This window comes from Salminus brasiliensis, chromosome 7 (genome assembly GCF_030463535.1).
Source record: "Salminus brasiliensis chromosome 7, fSalBra1.hap2, whole genome shotgun sequence".
Lineage (NCBI taxonomy): Eukaryota > Metazoa > Chordata > Actinopteri > Characiformes > Bryconidae > Salminus > Salminus brasiliensis.
The window spans coordinates 1,693,124-1,710,988 of NC_132884.1; the positions used below are offsets into that span (position 1 = coordinate 1,693,124).

Below are 17,865 nucleotides of genomic sequence, written 5' to 3' on the forward strand. Positions count from 1 at the left end.
TTTTTGCCAAGTGGTTGCTATGGTATACCTGATGGTTGCTATGGGGTTGCTAGGTAGTTACTGGGTGATTTTTAATTATGTTGCTAAGTGGTTGCTAGATGGGTGCAATAGTGTATATAATACTTGGTGGTTGCTATGGAATAGATTAGTTGTTGCTTGGGTTTTTTTGAAATGCACAACCATAATAACAGTGCAAGCTGAAGGCTATACTGGCACAAAGACGGGCGGCAATAATGACCATTTTTTAAAATGTATTTTTCATTTTTTTTGCAGTTACAAAACAGTACACAAGACACAGATATCATATTATTTTTCAAATTTGGCCAACTGTTTATTAATATGTCAATTTACAGAGCAAAACAATAATCTATATACAAGATATATAGATATAGGTTGCAAGAAAACTTTACAGATATAAAAATATAATTTATATACTAATTATACTAATTTCATGTTATTGATTCGCTAGTTTATAGTGGACTATCAAGAAATGAATAATAAGAGAAGCTCAATAACAAGAAGTGTATGTTTAATCATATTTTGGGGGGTTGCCTGCAGGTTGGGCAGTCGCAGTGGGGTTGCTGACCACCACCATCATCTGGAAAAAGAAAAACACTGTGCATTAAAGCCACACTGAGACCATCAGAACACTATCATGATCATATCAGTATACTCAGTGTTTACCATGGTGTAAAGCATGGTTCATACCATAGGTTCTGTGCAGCAGGTAGCTTTGCATCCAAAGGCTGAGATGGAGATGGAGATGCAGAACTGAAGCAGAGTGAGAATCAGCATCACTATGAGAAGCATATTGGAAGCCCGCTGAAACAAGACCCCAAATCATCAGTGTGTCATACTTATCATTCAGTTCTATTAATAGAGTTATCATAGGAGACGCAATCTTTAAATCTAGGCTAAAAACATACTATACACCCAAATGTTTGTGGACACCCTTTCTAATTAATGCATTCAGCTACTCTGACTTGCCGCCTACGCTGACACAGATATGCAAATGAAGTGGAACTGTGTTCTCTGGAATGATGGATTCTGCTCCATCCAATACTTTTGGGATTATTTGGAAAATTTGAGATGAAGTGGGGGGGTGATCATCTAACATACCGACCTCACTTATGCTCTTGTCACACATTCAATCAAAGTCTCACAGAAGTGCTGCTTCAAAACCTAGTAGAAAGTCTTCTGCCCTTTTAACACAACTGACTTCAGATGAATCAATAAATGAGCAGGTGTCCCATTACTTTTGTACATATATTGTATGTAGTCAAAGATGTGGTAATCCCTAATGGGTAAATCATGTGTTTGGAGTGTGTCTTATTCACTCAGGTTTATTGACTGTGGGATTAAGGGGTGTTCATGTTTTAGGTAGGGTCCATGTCTGTGCTACCTTCTGGCTCTTTCTTTAAAGCCAGGCTTTCATAGCTAAATGACATCCTCAACTCTTTTTGACAAATTGTTGTTGTTTTAGTGAGGTGTTAAGGCCACCATCAGCCACCAGATCAGATTTCCAGTTTTTCAGAGGAATTGAACATCAAGATATTCTGTCAATTGGTGTTTTGATGATGGCGATTGTCCAAAAGCTCTCATAGGTGTTGAAATGGGTTGAGATCTGCTGACTGCCAAGGCCACAACATACGGTTTAAATCGACTGGTTAAATGTTATTAGGTTTTTTGTCCTAATCTAATGCAGGTGAGGACCAAAGTCCAGCACAGTTTGTTGAGTTTCCTGCCGTAGCACACCAACCAAACCTGATGATTAGCTTATGAGTTAAAACCGGTGTGTCTTGAGTATGAAAGTCAAAAAATTGTGCAGGAATCTCAGGAAAGATCCCCACCCATGATCTAATGATTGTGTAAGAAGAGGAAAACATGCAATTGATTGATGATTGATTATCAGTTACACTGTAATATTACAGTAAAGTAAAAGTACATACAGGCGTGCAGTAGACACAGGGACTGTAATTGGATATGCGGAAATCCACCAAGGCTAAATCAGCGCTCAGAATAATAATAGTTATTGCTGCAATTACAGAGCTGACCACATTCATCCCCAGTGAGCCTTTTACCTTCATGAGAGGGACAACAGGGACAAAAAAACACAATTTACAAACAAGCAGTGGTTTATACTTCATTCTGTTCTGTACATATTCTTATTGTCACTTCAAAAAATTAAATTTTTCCATGTGAATGAACCACCTCACTGAATTTGAAATTAAAATTAGAAAAGAGCAATACACCAAATACACCAATCAGCCATAACATTAAAACCACCTGCCTAACATTGTGCAGGTCCCCCTCGTGCATTGTGGTATGTGGACACCTTCAGACATTAGAAGCAGATCCTGAAAGTTGTGAGGTTGGACCTCCATTAGCATCTATGAGCCTTGGGTGTCCATTGATTGATCCTTGATTGTCCTTCATTGGAGCACTTTGGTAGGTGCTGACCACTACATACCGGGAACCCTGCCTGGTATGAACCTGCCAACCTTGACAGATGCTGTTGAAACCAGAGCATCAATCTTATTCACTCCACCTGGCAGTGGTTTTAATGTTATGGCTGATCTATCTGTCTATCTATCTATCTATCTGTCTGTCTGTCTGTCTGTCTGCCCTGATGAAAGTGATATTTACATACCACACAGGGGTGAAGCTTGTTTCCTGCTGCAACCGCCAGAGAGCCAGCGCTGATGTGCTGAGGAAGGGAAGTCACTGCTGCTTTACATGGGTCACTCCAGTTGTTGGATATTATTTGTGGAGATGCTCACGTAAAAAAACGGTACTTACAATCAAAGCTCCCCAGAAAGCAATGCCGCTGTGCACGAAAGCAAATACATCATGGGTGAGTGCGATGCCTGACAGAATGACGAACACCCCGATCATTATTTCCACAGTCTGCAGGAGGACGAATGGTTAGATCAGGATTCAGAACCTCTGAACAGCAAACTTCTGCTCAGCTTTAGCCAGAACACATCACATCAGAAAACTCTGAACAAGAATCTTAGTCTTAGTCATAGTCTTAATCTAAAGTCTTAGTTCTAAGACTTAAGATTTAAGCTTAATCTTAATCTTAATCTAAAGTTTGGTTCTAAGATTTAAGACTTAATCTTAGTCTTAATCTAAAGTCTTAGTTCTAAGATTTAAGACTTAACCTTAATCTTAATCTAAAGTCTTGGTTCTAAGATTTAAGACTTAATTTTAATCTAAAGTCTTGGTTCTAAGACTTAAGACTTAATCTTAAGACTTAATCTTAGTCTTAGGCCTAATCTAAAGTCTTAATTCTGCTGATCTGCAGAATTGTTTCAAACTGTCAGTGTAAAACTGGAACTGCAGCAAAATTACTACATTTATTTTAATTTATTACTAAATGATTATTAAATATATGGAGATTGACTGGATAATTATGGCATATAAACCTTTACATATCTCTAATAAACATCTGCTAAATGATTAAATGCGAAACAATAATAATAATAATAATAATAATAATAATATTATTATTATTATTATTCTTATTAATAATAATAAAAACGATGATTTTACCCCCAGAGCTTTCGGCTCTCCTTTCAGAAATTTTCCAAGTACGCCTGAAATGAAGCTGGTCCCAACATTACTGGGGGGCACTGTTACCGCAGTGGTGAACCCTTGTCCAGCCACATTCTGCACCACTGAAGCTGGAATTTGCTGTGTGATCACATGAGTGACCATAGGACCTGGACCTGCGATGCTGGACATCCTGGAATGTCTGTGGAAATGCATAGAAATGTTGATCCTCCAGGCTATTCATTATAATGTCCAACAAAAGACAAAAGACCCCCCTCAGTGATATTTGGGGGAGGGGTAGATTACTTATTCTAATTAATAAAAATAGTGCTATTTAAAATTTTATAATTTCCTATTTGATTTTACTCATATTTAAAAAGCAGTGATAATGTTTTATTTAATGATCATTTTTCATAAATCAATAATTACAAATGAATAGTATTTAAATATTATATGAGGAATATTTTATAAATATGTAATAATATGCATATATTACATAAAACATTCAAAATATATTTGAATCAGTAATTAAGACTGACTAATATGATCAAATGTACAGTATTAATATAGCAATTTAAAAATACATGTAATCCATAAAATGATTTCTCTTTTAACCCATATATTACATATACTTATATTATGTTCGCTCATAATTCATATTCCATAAAGAAATGTAAAATATTTGACCTGATAAGAAGAAAACCGACGTGTTCTGGCTCTGTGTTCTGTGGCGTGACTGGTTTTCTGGTCCTGCTTTACATACCTTTTAAAAGCTGGCCCTGTGCCGGGCCACACGGAAGCAGGTGTTAATAACTGAGTCATTGTTTCTGTGCTTCCTTGTGATCCTGCAGGAGAAACTGGTTCTGAATTCTGTAGAACAGCGACCTGTATCACCTTCCACCTAAACCAGCAGCTTTAGAATCACACTGATGACGCAATGCCTGGGATAGGGAGTGTTAGCTACTGTACCCCCTGCTGCCCCCATCTACATTTAACCTCAAGTGGTCAAGTATACTTGATGTCAAGTATCACTTTACTGAACACCCTGAACACCCTGAACACCCTGAACATCCTGAACACCCTGAACATCCTGAACATCCTGAACACCCTGAACATCCTGAACACCCTGAACATCCTGAACATCCTGAACACCCTGAACATCCTGAACATCCTGAACACCCTGAACACCCTGAACATCCTGAACACCCTGAACTCCTGAACACTATTGACACTTTACTAATAACAATATATGCACATGTTGATTTAGTATCTATCTGTCTGTCTATCTGTCTATTTATCTATCTATCTATCTATCTATCTATCTATCTATCTATCTATCTATCTATCTGCCTACCTGTCTATCTGTCTGTCTATCTGTCTGTCTATCTGTCTATTTATCTATCTATCTGTCTATCTATCTATCTATCTATCTATCTGTCTGTCTATCTATCTATCTATCTATCTATCTATCTATCTATCTATCTGCCTACCTGTCTATCTGTCTGTCTATCTGTCTATTTATCTATCTATCTGTCTATCTATCTATCTATCTATCTATCTATCTGTCTGTCTATCTATCTATCTATCTATCTATCTATCTATCTATCTATCTATCAGTGTACAGAGCAGCTATAGGGTTAAAAAACTAGGGATACACAGATTCGATATTAGGAACTGATATTGGTCCCGATATTAACAAAATTAGCTGTATCGGATACTGGATAATTAGGCCGATCCATGGCTGAACCGATCCTTTCACTTTAATCTGTTGGTGTGAGACTGCACTGAATGTGCAAATAAATAAATAAATAAATAAATAAATAACAAATGAATGGCAATTTAGTAAATTGATATCTGTGTTTATTTATTATATTATATAAAGTAATGTTGAAGTCAATCCTGATGCTTTAAGTCTCTCCCACATGGTGAGGTATATGGTTTATAATTCAGCAATGGTATCGGACTGGTATCGGGTATCGACCGATATGTAAAGTTTATGTATCGGTATCGGAGCGGAAAAAGCCGGATCGGTGCTAAAAACTGGACAAAAATGGAGATACATGGTTTTTATAGCACAGCAGAGCTATACAAGACTTGTTAATAACTGTGTAACGACATATGAACTACCCTTTTAATAACAGTGTAACTACAGGGGCTGTATTCATTGTTACAGATGCATTCCAGTAGTGCAGTGTAACAGTGTTGTGTGGCTATAGATGTGTAATAAAGTGAGGATTACTGTGTTTATATAAACTGCTGCGTTTCCTGTTATAGTTCTGGAGAATTACACTCATGTATTTGCATTAATGGCAAAACTAGAAAGAAAGTTGATACACCCATGTGTTTATATAAGCTGGGATTATGTAATAGGACTACACTGACAGTAGTTACACTGTTATTACATAGGTTGTGTAATTACACAGTTATTACACACACTTTACAATCTGTCCGACATGCTGGTGCCCAGCTCACTCACTCTCGCCACCTCCTGGCCACTGGGAGGACGGTAGGCCCAGGTGGAGGGTGGAGCTCTCTGTCTAGCTCGTCTACCACCTGCACAGAAGCAATTCCGTGTGTGCTGATCAGGTCAGGAGGGTTAGGAGGATCGGTGGGTTTCTTCACACGCCTCAATCCACACACAGCTTGTCTAGTACCTGTAGAGAAGTACTTCCAATAGAATAAGACTCTCTGGAGCAGATCATCACTGATGACCCTATTGGCACCATGCTGCCTAATGCCAGGAGTGGGTTAGTAGAGGGGTATAAAGCCCCCCAGCATTGAGCTGTGTTCTCTGGAATGATGGTGGAGCTCCATCCAGTACTTTTGGGATGAGTTGGGGCTGATAGTTGGGGTGGTGATCATCATCCAACATCCTGACCTCACTAACTTTCTTGTTGCTGAATGCAATCAAATCCTCACAGCAATGCTCTGCTCCGAAATCTAGTAGAAAACATTCTTCTCTAGACAGTAGAGACAGTTACTCCAAACAAAGCTTGATTTCAGAAGAAACTATGAAAGAGCAGGTGTCCAAATACTTTTGTCCATGTAGTGTATACAGTACATATTACATGCAGTGGATGCATCGCAGCTGTAGTTCTGAAAGCTCAAACCTCAAGCACACATAAGACATAAATATAGGCTGGTCATAAAAAGCAGGCTGTGGCAGCAGTAGACTTTCACCGTGAGTGATAAAGGATACGGCATGAGATTACAGGTGAGTTTAGACACCATTAACATTGATTGCTGGGAAATCATGCATCATCATGTTTCCAAAGGTCATTAAAAAAAAAAAGGGATGGTCTGTATGGGAAAACTGGCCTAGATACTTCTAAGTATCTACTAAGAGCTCCTTAAAGAAGAAAGCTGAATTCTACAGCAGGTAAAAACCAAGCTCTCGGCTCTCGGCTCTTGGCTCTCGCTTGTTTTACTAAACGGATCTGTTGCCATGTCTGGGAATTATGAGAATTATGAGATAATCTGCAGTGGGATAGTACGATATTCATTCAGATACGATTTTCATTTGGCTAGTCCAATCTAACGGACAATGTAACTATAATTATTCAGTTAATAATTGCTGAATAAAGAGTATTTATGAAATATGGATAGAAGGCCTCTGACATCATGTAGTTTGGCGGTATATTCACGGATCCGGCTGTCTACTGTAAAATCATCGCCTGTCAATATTACAGCCTGGGATAGCATGTATTAAGTATTTACGTTGTTGTTTTATATATATATATATATATATATATATATATATATATATATATAGTAAGTATAACTCTTTGCTTGCTGTTAATTTGCTTAGGTTCAGTTCTACAAGCCTATTTACCACCCTGTTATTCTGAACCAGAACTGAACACCCTGATTTTCTTTTTTTGTTGGGTTAGTGAATAATTTGATAAGCTCTGCTCTAACTGGCTGGTTTATGGCATCTCGATGGCTCACACAGAAGTCCCATAGCATAGCATGGTTTTGTTTTTAGCACTGTAATAAGAACACTGTCACTGAGTCTAGCCAGATACGGTGCAGTTAGCTATCTGAAAAGATGCTAAAGCCGGGTTGACAGGGGTTAGCTTTTAGTCTAGCATGGATACCTCATCACGTCCCCAGCTTTCGCTTCCCCTGTGCTTGTAGAAGGAGGGTGAGGGCTTCTTCTGTGGACACTAACAGCCTAAAAGGTTTCCTTAGCAATCTGCATTCCTATACCTAGCTGTAGGCATAGGTATAAATATGGCAAGTCCAGACTGTGATGTAACAGTTTGGGGGTTTTGGATTTGGCCCGTTTTACAGCTCTGTTTTGGTTCTGCTGGATGTTCTTTTAAGGAGGAACAGGAAGTTCCCGGTTTGTCACGTCCATGTACTGAACTCTCATTATTCAACCATGACAAGATCAATACAGTTTTCCTTACTAGGGCTCCTAATAAATTGTGTGGACTCAGCATCAGCACTTCAGGTCTAAAGTGATGTTATTTACTTTACTTTAATTAAAGAGTTTGGTGCAGAATATGAAGACAAAAAACCACCACCCATACAAAGCGGTCCTTATATGAACAATAAGCTGTAAATCCAGACATCATTCTTCTAATGTCTCAAAAAACAATGCATTTCCATGAACGCTATACGTCCAAATATTTGTGGACACCAAAAACAAATACATTCAGCCACTTTAAGTTACACCCCTTGCTGACACAGATGTGCAAATGCACACACATACACACACAGCTTGTCTTGTGTAGAGAAGTACTGCCAATAGAATAGGACTACTCTCTGCAGCTGACTAACATGAAGCCATTGGCACCATGCTGCCTAATGCCAGCTAGAGGATGGAGGGGCATTGAGGAGCTGTGGAGCAGTGGAGGAACTGTGTTCTCTGGAATGATGGTGTTGGAGCTCCATCCAGTACTTTTGGGATGAGTTGGGAAGTTGGGGATGATGATCAGCATCCAACATCCTGAACACACTAAAGCTCATGTCAGTAAATGCAATCAAATCCTCACAGCAATGCTCCATCCTCCAAAATCTAGTAGAAAGTCTTCTTCTCTGGACAGTAGAGACAGATACTCCAACAAAAGCAGGAGAAACTCTTTTTAATATCCTTGATTTCAGAAGAAATGCAGAATGAGCAGGTGTCCCAATACTTTTGTCCACCTAGTAAAGTCTGTTCTGCCTACAGGAATTTAGCCCCACCTGTTCATGTGTGAATAAAGTATAAAAAAGACACAAAATGATTGTTGGAATATGGCCCAACGTAGGACGACCAATGAGAACAGAGGCCATTTACATATATCAGCTGTCATATATATATATAGAACTGTGTTAGCAAAGGAAGTATATTATTAAATATTACCTCAATAAAAAGGTGGGAGGGGGTCTCCTGTTTTAGATGAGAAAATGAATTAGTGCTTTATTTTAATTCGATTAATTTAATGAATTAATTAAGTCATTATTGAATTAATGTGATTAAGTGTAAAACAGCTGATTTACACAATTTGCATGTCGTCCCGAGACCAACACAATGGTGATGTGCTTTCTTACAGGTCAAGACATCGGCATCAAGGATGTCCACGACTGCTGTACTGGACAATGACCCAAGAAGCTTCATCACTGTGACCCAACTGATCCCAAATGTACAGAACGGAGCTGGGGCTCAGATCCCCGCCACTGAGGTCCATATTGTTGGACTCAATACTGTCGGGGTGCCCGTTGTTCCTCCAACGAGGAGCACTAACACGGAAACGTCAACTTCTGATATGCTTGGGAGATTCCTGAAAGTACAGCCAAAAGCACTGGGGGTGAGCTTTCACTGCTTTCACTGCTATATTTGCTTTCACTGCTATATCTGCTTTCACTGCTATCACTGCTTTCACTGCTATCACTGCTTTCACTGCTATCACTGCTTTCACTGCTTTCACTGCTTTCACTGCTTTCGCTGCTTTCACTGCTTTCGCTGCTATCACTGCTTTCACTGCTTTCACTGCTTTCACTGCTATCACTGCTTTCACTGCTATCACTGCTATCACTATCACTGCTATCACTGCTTTCACTGCTATCACTGCTTTCACTGCTATCACTGCTATCACTGCTATCACTATCACTGCTATCACTGCTATCACTGCTTTCACTGCTATCACTGCTATCACTGCTATCACTATCACTGCTATCACTGCTTTCACTACTTTCACTGCTATCACTGCTTTCACTGCTATCACTGCTATCACTATCACTGCTTTCACTGCTTTCACTGCTATCACTGCTATCGCTGCTATCACTGCTTTCACTGCTATCACTGCTATTGCTGCTATCACTGCTATCACTGCTTTAACTGCTATCACTGCTTCCGCTGCTATCACTGCTATCACTGCTTTCACTGCTATCGCTGCTTTCACTGCTATCACTATCACTGCTTTCATTGCTTTCACTGCAATCACTGCTATATCTGCTTTCACTGCTTTCACTGCTATCACTGCTATCACTATCACTGCTATCAATGCTTTCACTGCTATCACTATCACTGCTATCACTGCTTTCACTGCTATCACTATCACTGCTATCACTGCTTTCACTGCTATCACTGCTATCACTGCTTTCACTGCTATCACTGCTTTCACTGCTATCACTATCACTGCTATCACTGCTTTCACTGCTATCACTGCTTTCACTGCTATCACTGCTATCACTGCTTTCACTACTTTCACTGCTATCACTGCTTTCACTGCTATCACTGCTATCACTATCACTGCTTTCACTGCTATCACTGCTATCACTGCTTTCACTGCTATCACTGCTATCGCTGCTATCACTGCTATCACTGCTATCACTATCACTGCTATCACTGCTTTCACTGCTATCACTGCTTTCACTGCTATCACTGCTATCGCTGCTATCACTGCTATCACTGCTATCACTATCACTGCTATCACTGCTTTCACTGCTATCACTGCTATCACTATCACTGCTATCACTGCTTTCACTGCTATCACTGCTTTCACTGCTATCACTGCTATCGCTGCTATCACTGCTTTCACTGCTATCACTGCTATCACTGCTTTCACTGCTATCACTGTTTTCACTGCTATCACTATCACTGCTTTAACTGCTATCACTGCTTTAACTGCTATCACTGCTTTCACTGCTATCACTATCACTGCTTTAACTGCTATCACTGCTTTCACTGCTATCACTATCACTGCTTTCACTGCTATCACTGCTTTCACTGCTATCACTGCTTTCATTGCTTTCACTGCTATCACTATCACTGCTATCGCTGCTTCCACTGCTTCCACTGCTATCACTGCTTTCATTGCTTTCACTGCTATATCTGCTTTCACTGCTATCACTATCACTGCTATCACTGCTATCACTGCTTTCACTGCTATCACTGCTATCACTGCTATCACTGCTTTCACTGCTATCGCTGCTTTCACTGCTATCGCTGCTTTCACTGTCAACTTCAGCTGCCTTTAACTTGAGCAGCTTCGCTTGTGTCAGTCCTGGTTTGGCAAACCCAGACTGAAGTTGCTCTGGATAAGAGCGTCAGCTAAATGCAGTAAATGTAAACACTGAAGCTTCTGCTAATTGCCTTCAATGTAATGTAAATCTAAGCTGAGCTGAGTACGGGTGAACAGGGATTAAGGGTTTTACAACTATTCTAATCTGTATTTCATTTATATCACATCCAAATACGTCTCTGTTCTTCAAACAGGCTGTCCAGATCATCATGGGGCTGGTATCTTTGGCGTTTGGCATTGTTTTGGAAATATCTTCAGAGTATTCATCAGCTACTGCAAGGATGACCATTCTTTTATGGTGTTCTCCATTTGTACGTGCCGAGTTGATTTCTTTTATTATACCTGTAAGAATAAGCAGATCCAGTGTCTCCCAGGACTGAGCGCACATCGCTGGAACACACTGGAATGGATCGGTTCTTAAGGTTAAACTTTTCCAAATCCTTTCCACTCCTGCAGCACATCATCGCTGGCTCGGTGCTTCTCGCAGCAGGAATTAAACTCCGGCGCTGTTTGGTGAGTCAGAGTTTTACTCCCTTTTTACAACTCCCTTTTTAGAGTTTTACAGCCTGATCTGCTGGTGAAAACGCTGGTCCTCACTGGCCGCTTGTTATTGTCTTGTAAAACTGGACTCCTCTCAGGACGAAGAAAAGACTGCAGGTGACTCTTCTTAGAGACGACTCGTCAAAGCCAGCGTTACTGAAACCAAGCAAAAACTACAAATCTGTAAAATGCAATTTGATTACCTTAATCTACACCTTAATCTACCTAAACCTAACCTTAATCTACACCTTAGCCTAACCTTAATCTACACCTAAACCTAACCCTAAATCTACGTCTAAACCTAACCATAATCTACACCTTAATCTACGCCTAAACCTAACCTTAATCTACACCTAAACCTAACCTTAATCTATGCCTAAACCTAACCTTAATATTCACCTTAATCTACGCCTAAACATAACCTTAATCTACACCTTAATCTATCCCTAAACATAACCTTAATCTACATCTAAACCTAACCTTAACCTACGTCTAAACCTTACCATAATCTACACCTTAATCTACACCTAAACCTAACCTTAATCGTCACCTAAACCTAACCTTAATTTACACCTAAATCTTACCTTAACCTACATCTCAATTTACATCTAAACCTTAATCTACACCTTAATCTATGCCTAAAGCTAACCTTAATCTACACCTAAACCTAACCTTAATCTACATCTGAACCTAATTTTAATCTACAACTTAATGTACATCTAAAACCTCTTAATCCACACCTTATCCTAACTCTATAATCTTAACCTACATCTAAATCTAACCATAACACACACCTTAATCTACACCTAATCTTAACCTACATATTAATCTACAACTCAAATCAAATAATGTTTGTTGTTTTGTGAAATTAAAATTCTTGATCACTCCTTCCCCCTCTCTCGTAGGTGATCGGCTCACAGAGAATAAACGTGTCCAGCGCTATAACTGCAGCAGTAACAATCTATTTCCTATCGGAGGACCTGGCAGTAGAAAGTTACCCCCCCTGCAACTATCCTCAAAATAACGAGAAATGTGACGTGTACCGCAGATTTACGGTACGTGCTGGACTCTTCTTGTTGTTATCTAATACTGTAAGTGTAAATGACTCGAGTTGGATTCCAACACGGCTTCCAAAAGCTCTACTCAAGAATCCTGTTCTGTTACATTTATATTTACAGCATTTAGCAGAGCTCTTATCCAGAGCGACTTACAAAAGAGCTTCACTGTTTACTCAAAAAGAACCTCAACCTCATAATTCAAAGATCCTCCAATCTTAGACTATACTAAACACAAGTCAATATGGAGACCATAGTACTCTTCTCTTCGCCTGAGTACTCTCAGAAGAGGATGAGGGTCTTCAGTCTGGGTTTGAGGACAGCGAGCGTTGGACACCCAGGGGAAGTTCATTCCACCACTTCGGTGCAGGACAGAAAAAAGTTTGGACGCTCATCTTCTGTGGATCATAAAGGATGGCGGGTCGAGCCGAGCCGTACTTGAAGCTGGAAGGGCTGGTCCAGACTTGGCTTTGTAGATCAGAGTCAGGGGGTTGAATCTGATGACCTGGGCAGCAGCTACAGGAAGCCAGTGAAGAGAGAACCCAGCAGAGGAGGAGCTACATGAACATGGAGCTGAAGTTAGAAACGCTGAAGACGACCCGACCCGTGCCGCTGCGTTCTGGAGATGTTGCAGAGGCAGCTGCACAGAGGGAGACCAGCCAGAAGAGAGCTGCAGTAGTCAAGTCTTGAAGTGATGAGAGACTGAACGAGCACCTGGGCGACTCTCTAGAGAGGAACGGTCGAGTTCTCCGGATGTTGTACAGGAGAAATCTGCAGGACCGAGTTACGTTTGCAACATGACTTGAGAACGATAACTGATCATCCATGACTACACCAGCTTCTGTAGAAGGAGTGACCAGTGAGTTCTCAAAGGAGATGGCCAGATCGTTGTGAAGTCCAGCAGTTCTGTCTGGGATGTACAGCAGCTCTGTCTCGCTGGGGTTGAGTTTAAGGTGGTGAGCCACCATCCAAGCAAAGACGTCAGCGAGACATGCAAGCAAATGATCAGATATTCAGTGTCTGGATAATAAAGCCATTTCTTTAATTAGGCATTAATGAGAATCTACTTCTATTGTCTTTTGCACAACAGAATCAAGTCAATGGGATCAGTGGAGTGCTGATGCTTTTCTCCGCGTTCCAGTTCATCATCTCCAGCTGCATCATAGCGCTTTCATGCAATTCCACCTGCTGCACCAAACCAACGGTAGCAAAGACCTTCTTAATGTGCACTGCTTAACTGTGTCTGTTGTCCTGGTACATCTAACATCTCTCAGCACAGGAACTGAACTGTGTTAGGCTCGGGTTCTTCTTAGGATCCTCTCTTTGGATCCTTTTGGTCGGAAATAAAACACTGCAGTTCCAATGTGAGAGGAATTGGCTACAGTAAAGCAGTCCAGAAGATGAACCAGCACTAGAATTTCTTGACAATAGGTTCCTTTTTTGAAGGTTCCTTAATAAGGTTCCTCCAGTTTCAAATCGAAGAACCTCCACAACCTCCACTCACCTGTTTTATAGTGAACATGGAATCTACGTAAATCTACGTACACTGGTAAAAGTATAAGAAGCTTAAGGAATTTTTTGAAGCTTCTTAAATTTGAAACTGTGGAGGAACCTCTTAAGGTGCTGAATGTTCATTCAAATAACATCCAAGAAAATGTTTTTAGCAGATAGTTCATTCAAAGGACATCCAAAGGTTCCTCAAGGGTCTTGCATTTTTAACAGTGTAGATAGTGCACATCTGTTTTTCGGTAGGTAGAGCAGATCTATTAAAGTGCTATGAAAGTTTCCTTGAGCGATACCATAGGAGAACCACTTTTGGTTCCTTAAGAGACCTTGTTTGTAATGGGGATGTGATGAGATGAGTGTGAAGAATCTTTAAATTGGTTAAGAACCTGTACATCAAGGGTCCCAAAGTGGTTCTTCTATGGCTCAAGGACCTTTATTTTAAGAGAGCAATGCTGAACAGTATGCCAGTATGCTTAAACTCTCTCTCTCTCTCTCTCTCTCTCTCTCTATTTTAAAGGTATCTGTTGTAACTGAGCCTCCAAATTATGCAGCTTATTACGCAATGCCCAATTCATTCCAAACTTCCAGTGGCCAAGGGGTAAGAGCAATCTATGGGCTATCAGTGTGAGGGTCTACTTTGATGTTTGATGTTTCTAGGAAAATTCTTTCAATCAGAAATCACCAAAGATAGACTCTAAATCACTGCAGCCGTATGTATCACCTATCACTTTACTAGGATGGTCAGTTATAGATGCCCTGTACATGCATGCTCACCTCACATTCAGCTAACATTCAACTGAATGTCTAAAATTTAACTGAACTCTAAGTTGAATGGAAGTGACTGTCTGTTGAATGCAATCTAACACCTAACCCCAACCCTAATCTTACTCTGGAATCAACCCTACATTCTACACCTAACCCTAACCTAAAAGATAAATCTAATTCCAAAAGGTTAGGTTTAGGGATAGAATTAGGTTTAGATGTAAGGTTACGTTTAATAGACATAGTTGTTTAGATTCATCTTTAGGGTTCAGCTGCATTTAGACATTTAGTTGAATGTCCGAGCTGAATATCAGGTGAACATTTACGAGGCGTCTTAAATGGACCATCCAAGTAAAGTGTTATTAGCAAATACTTTTTTCTGTAAATGTAATTTAATAATTAAACAACTTGTGCTGGAATTGATTGACAATCAAATACACTATTTTATTAGACATGGACCTACAGAATGCAGCAGAATGAATGATGACTATCTGTATTTTCACAGAATGTGTTCTTCATCGCAAATCCTAGCGTGAATATGAACAACCCAACTTTGGAGGATCCTCCAGCATACAGCAGAACATTGTCATGAAAAGGATCTGGAGGAATAGAAAGTGGACAGAACCTTTACATCTACTGGATGTTCTTTAGACTTTAAATATTACAAAAGTGTCTTTATGGCTCTTTTAGTGGAACAGTAAATCTGTTTCGTATATTATTATTATGTTACTTAAATCTAGGTTTCCTTCATATTTGATCAAATACTGAAAATTTAACATGTCTGGAAATTTAACATTGAACTTTTGTACAGAACTGTACGACCAAGAACAACAATTTAATGAATATAATGAGTCACGCTTGTACAATGCTTTCTTTCAGGCTATGATCTTTTGCACACTGGTCATGTAAACCTGTGGAAATATTCAATAATAAGAACTGGAAGATTAGAATTTGATTGGAAAAGACTGAAAATTTCAGGAACTTTATTTATTTAAATTGCTTAAAGTGGGGTAAACTGGTGTTTTTTTTTTTTTTTTATGTGTTCTCTTTTATGTGTGAAGAAATGATCATATGTGTCGCTGCCTATGTTAGCCAGGACACAATTACAACAAAAAAAGGTTAAATAAGGTTTCTCAGTTACATGATAAGATGTAAATAAATATAATAAAACTATATAATGTTTAAGTTAAAAATCAACAACAAACAACATTGTTATCGTGAACTAATATTTTCACAAACCGGACATTTATGGCATTTAGCTGACGCGCTTATCCAGAGCGACTTACAAGGTAACTCGTATTACAACGGTGGGCCAATGTAGCGTTAGGAGTCTTGCCCAAGGACTCTTAATGGTGTGGCACAGCACAGTCACCCAGACTGGGAATTGAACCCCAGTCTCCCACAGGGTGTGGTACCAGCCGGTTGTAGTGTTACCTGTTGCGCCACATCAACCACAAACCTTAGTGCATTTAGTAAAGTGATCAGTCTGTCTACTTGTCTGTCGTCTCACCTGGAACCCAATGGGAGCCAGTGCTGCAGTGTTATGGCCAAAAAAAAAAAATCAGAATAGTTGTTTACTTGTTTTTACAGATTTTAACAGCCATTTGATGTCCTTCACAACCAGCATACAACGTTAGAAGAACTCTCTACAAGATGGCTTTAAGCTTTTCCACATTTGGAATCAGTCCATACTGTTATACTTTTGGAGGTTGTTCAATTGGAAACTGTGGAGGAACCTTTTCTTAAAGGTTCCTCAAAGCACCTTTCTCCACAGCTTCAAAATATAGAACCTCCAAAAGTTCCTCAATGAGTTCACCATGCCCCTCAAAGTCGTACTTTTAAATATCTCATCATTTCAATGCAATCAATACACCAACCAGCCACAACTTTACAACCACTTACTGGTGAATAACATTGATGGTCTGGACAAGTGTAAGAATTTGAGACACTTTGACAAGAATCAAACTGTGATGTTCTAGATAGACGACTGGGTCAGAACATCTCCACTAAAACATCAGCAAGTAGGTCTTGTGAGGTGATCCTGGTATGCAGTGGTGGTCAGTACCTACCAAAAGAGCTCCAACCAAGTATCATAGGCGCCCCAATGCTCACTGATGCTCATGGAGGTCCCGCCCACCTCACACTACTACCTTCAGAGGTCCCGCACAGTTAACGCCCTCCTGGGTCAGAGCTGTTTTGGCAGCGAGAGGGGGGCCTACTCAATATTAGGCCAGAGGTTTTATGTAATTTGTTACATAATGTTGATTGTATCCGGGACGTGAGTTAAATACAAGACTGGAGTGTGATTACTAGACCTTCATACTCCTCACACCCCTCTACCCTCTCCCCTACAGTTCCCTAATGGCTAAATGTGTCTGAAGGTCTTCTTGGGTCGGTGTGTTTCTGTGTCATTTAACAAAAGGCCTGATCAACATAATAAAGGTACATTTACATATTTTGTCATGGCAACAAGAGGCCTTGATGTCACCATGACTGTCACCATTCCCTGGACAGTAGAGACAGTTACTCCAACAAAAGCAGGAGAAACTCTTCTTAATTCTCTTAATTCCAGAAGAAACAATGAGGAATATGCAAGTGTCCCAATACTTTTGTCCATTATCTGCATAACATCAACTCTTACAACTTTTAATATCTATTTCTGTTTTCACCAGGTTGGAGAATAGAGTTTATTTATAAAGGGTTCTCAGCTGGAACAACGGCTGAATGTGGAGACAGATTTGGAGTTGAGGGCAGGGTTCGAGGGCGCGTCAGGTTCCGTTCAGAGTTAGGGAAAATGACAGCAGCCCTAATTGATGATCAGCTGAGTCTAAGCAAAGTGCAAGGTGAACGTCTACAAAGCTATCCATGCTATCCCAAGACGGCGTTACCAGATCACCATGCCAAGGTGACGCAGAGCAGAAGGCAGAGGGACTGCT

At 39.9% G+C, this 17,865-nt stretch overlaps 2 protein-coding genes across 2 annotated transcripts; one reads left to right on the plus strand and one right to left on the minus strand.

The window, feature by feature from the left end:
* Positions 1-474: 474 nt before the first annotated feature.
* On the minus strand, positions 475-3,747 carry LOC140559778 (membrane-spanning 4-domains subfamily A member 4A-like). Its single transcript, XM_072683396.1, has 6 exons — positions 3,556-3,747; positions 2,800-2,907; positions 2,651-2,707; positions 1,950-2,081; positions 709-822; positions 475-598 (listed from the first exon to the last, which is right to left on the minus strand). The coding sequence occupies exons 1-6, from the start codon at positions 3,745-3,747 to the stop codon at positions 530-532; spliced, it is 672 nt and encodes a 223-aa protein (XP_072539497.1). The 3' UTR covers positions 475-529.
* A 5,369-nt stretch (positions 3,748-9,116) lies between these two features.
* Positions 9,117-15,521, plus strand: LOC140559372 (membrane-spanning 4-domains subfamily A member 4A-like). The gene is made up of 7 exons (XM_072682862.1): positions 9,117-9,350; positions 11,261-11,377; positions 11,523-11,579; positions 12,512-12,661; positions 13,752-13,865; positions 14,685-14,765; positions 15,435-15,521. The coding sequence occupies exons 1-7, from the start codon at positions 9,117-9,119 to the stop codon at positions 15,519-15,521; spliced, it is 840 nt and encodes a 279-aa protein (XP_072538963.1).
* The last annotated feature ends 2,344 nt before the right edge of the window (positions 15,522-17,865 follow it).

Excerpts from the sequence above, each read along its gene's own strand:
- LOC140559372 (XM_072682862.1), top strand. The coding sequence starts at position 9,117 with ATGTCCACGACTGCTGTACTGGACAATGACCCAAGAAGCTTCATCACT. Across the intron at positions 11,580-12,511 it reads TTAAACTCCGGCGCTGTTTG|GTGATCGGCTCACAGAGAAT; the intron begins GTGAGTCAGAGT and ends CCTCTCTCGTAG. Across the intron at positions 14,766-15,434 it reads AAACTTCCAGTGGCCAAGGG|AATGTGTTCTTCATCGCAAA; the intron begins GTAAGAGCAATC and ends GTATTTTCACAG.
- LOC140559778 (XM_072683396.1), bottom strand. The coding sequence starts at position 3,747 with ATGTCCAGCATCGCAGGTCCAGGTCCTATGGTCACTCATGTGATCACA. Across the intron at positions 2,908-3,555 it reads GAGAGCCGAAAGCTCTGGGG|ACTGTGGAAATAATGATCGG; the intron begins GTAAAATCATCG and ends GTCCTCCTGCAG. Across the intron at positions 2,708-2,799 it reads CTTTCTGGGGAGCTTTGATT|CACATCAGCGCTGGCTCTCT; the intron begins GTAAGTACCGTT and ends TCCCTTCCTCAG.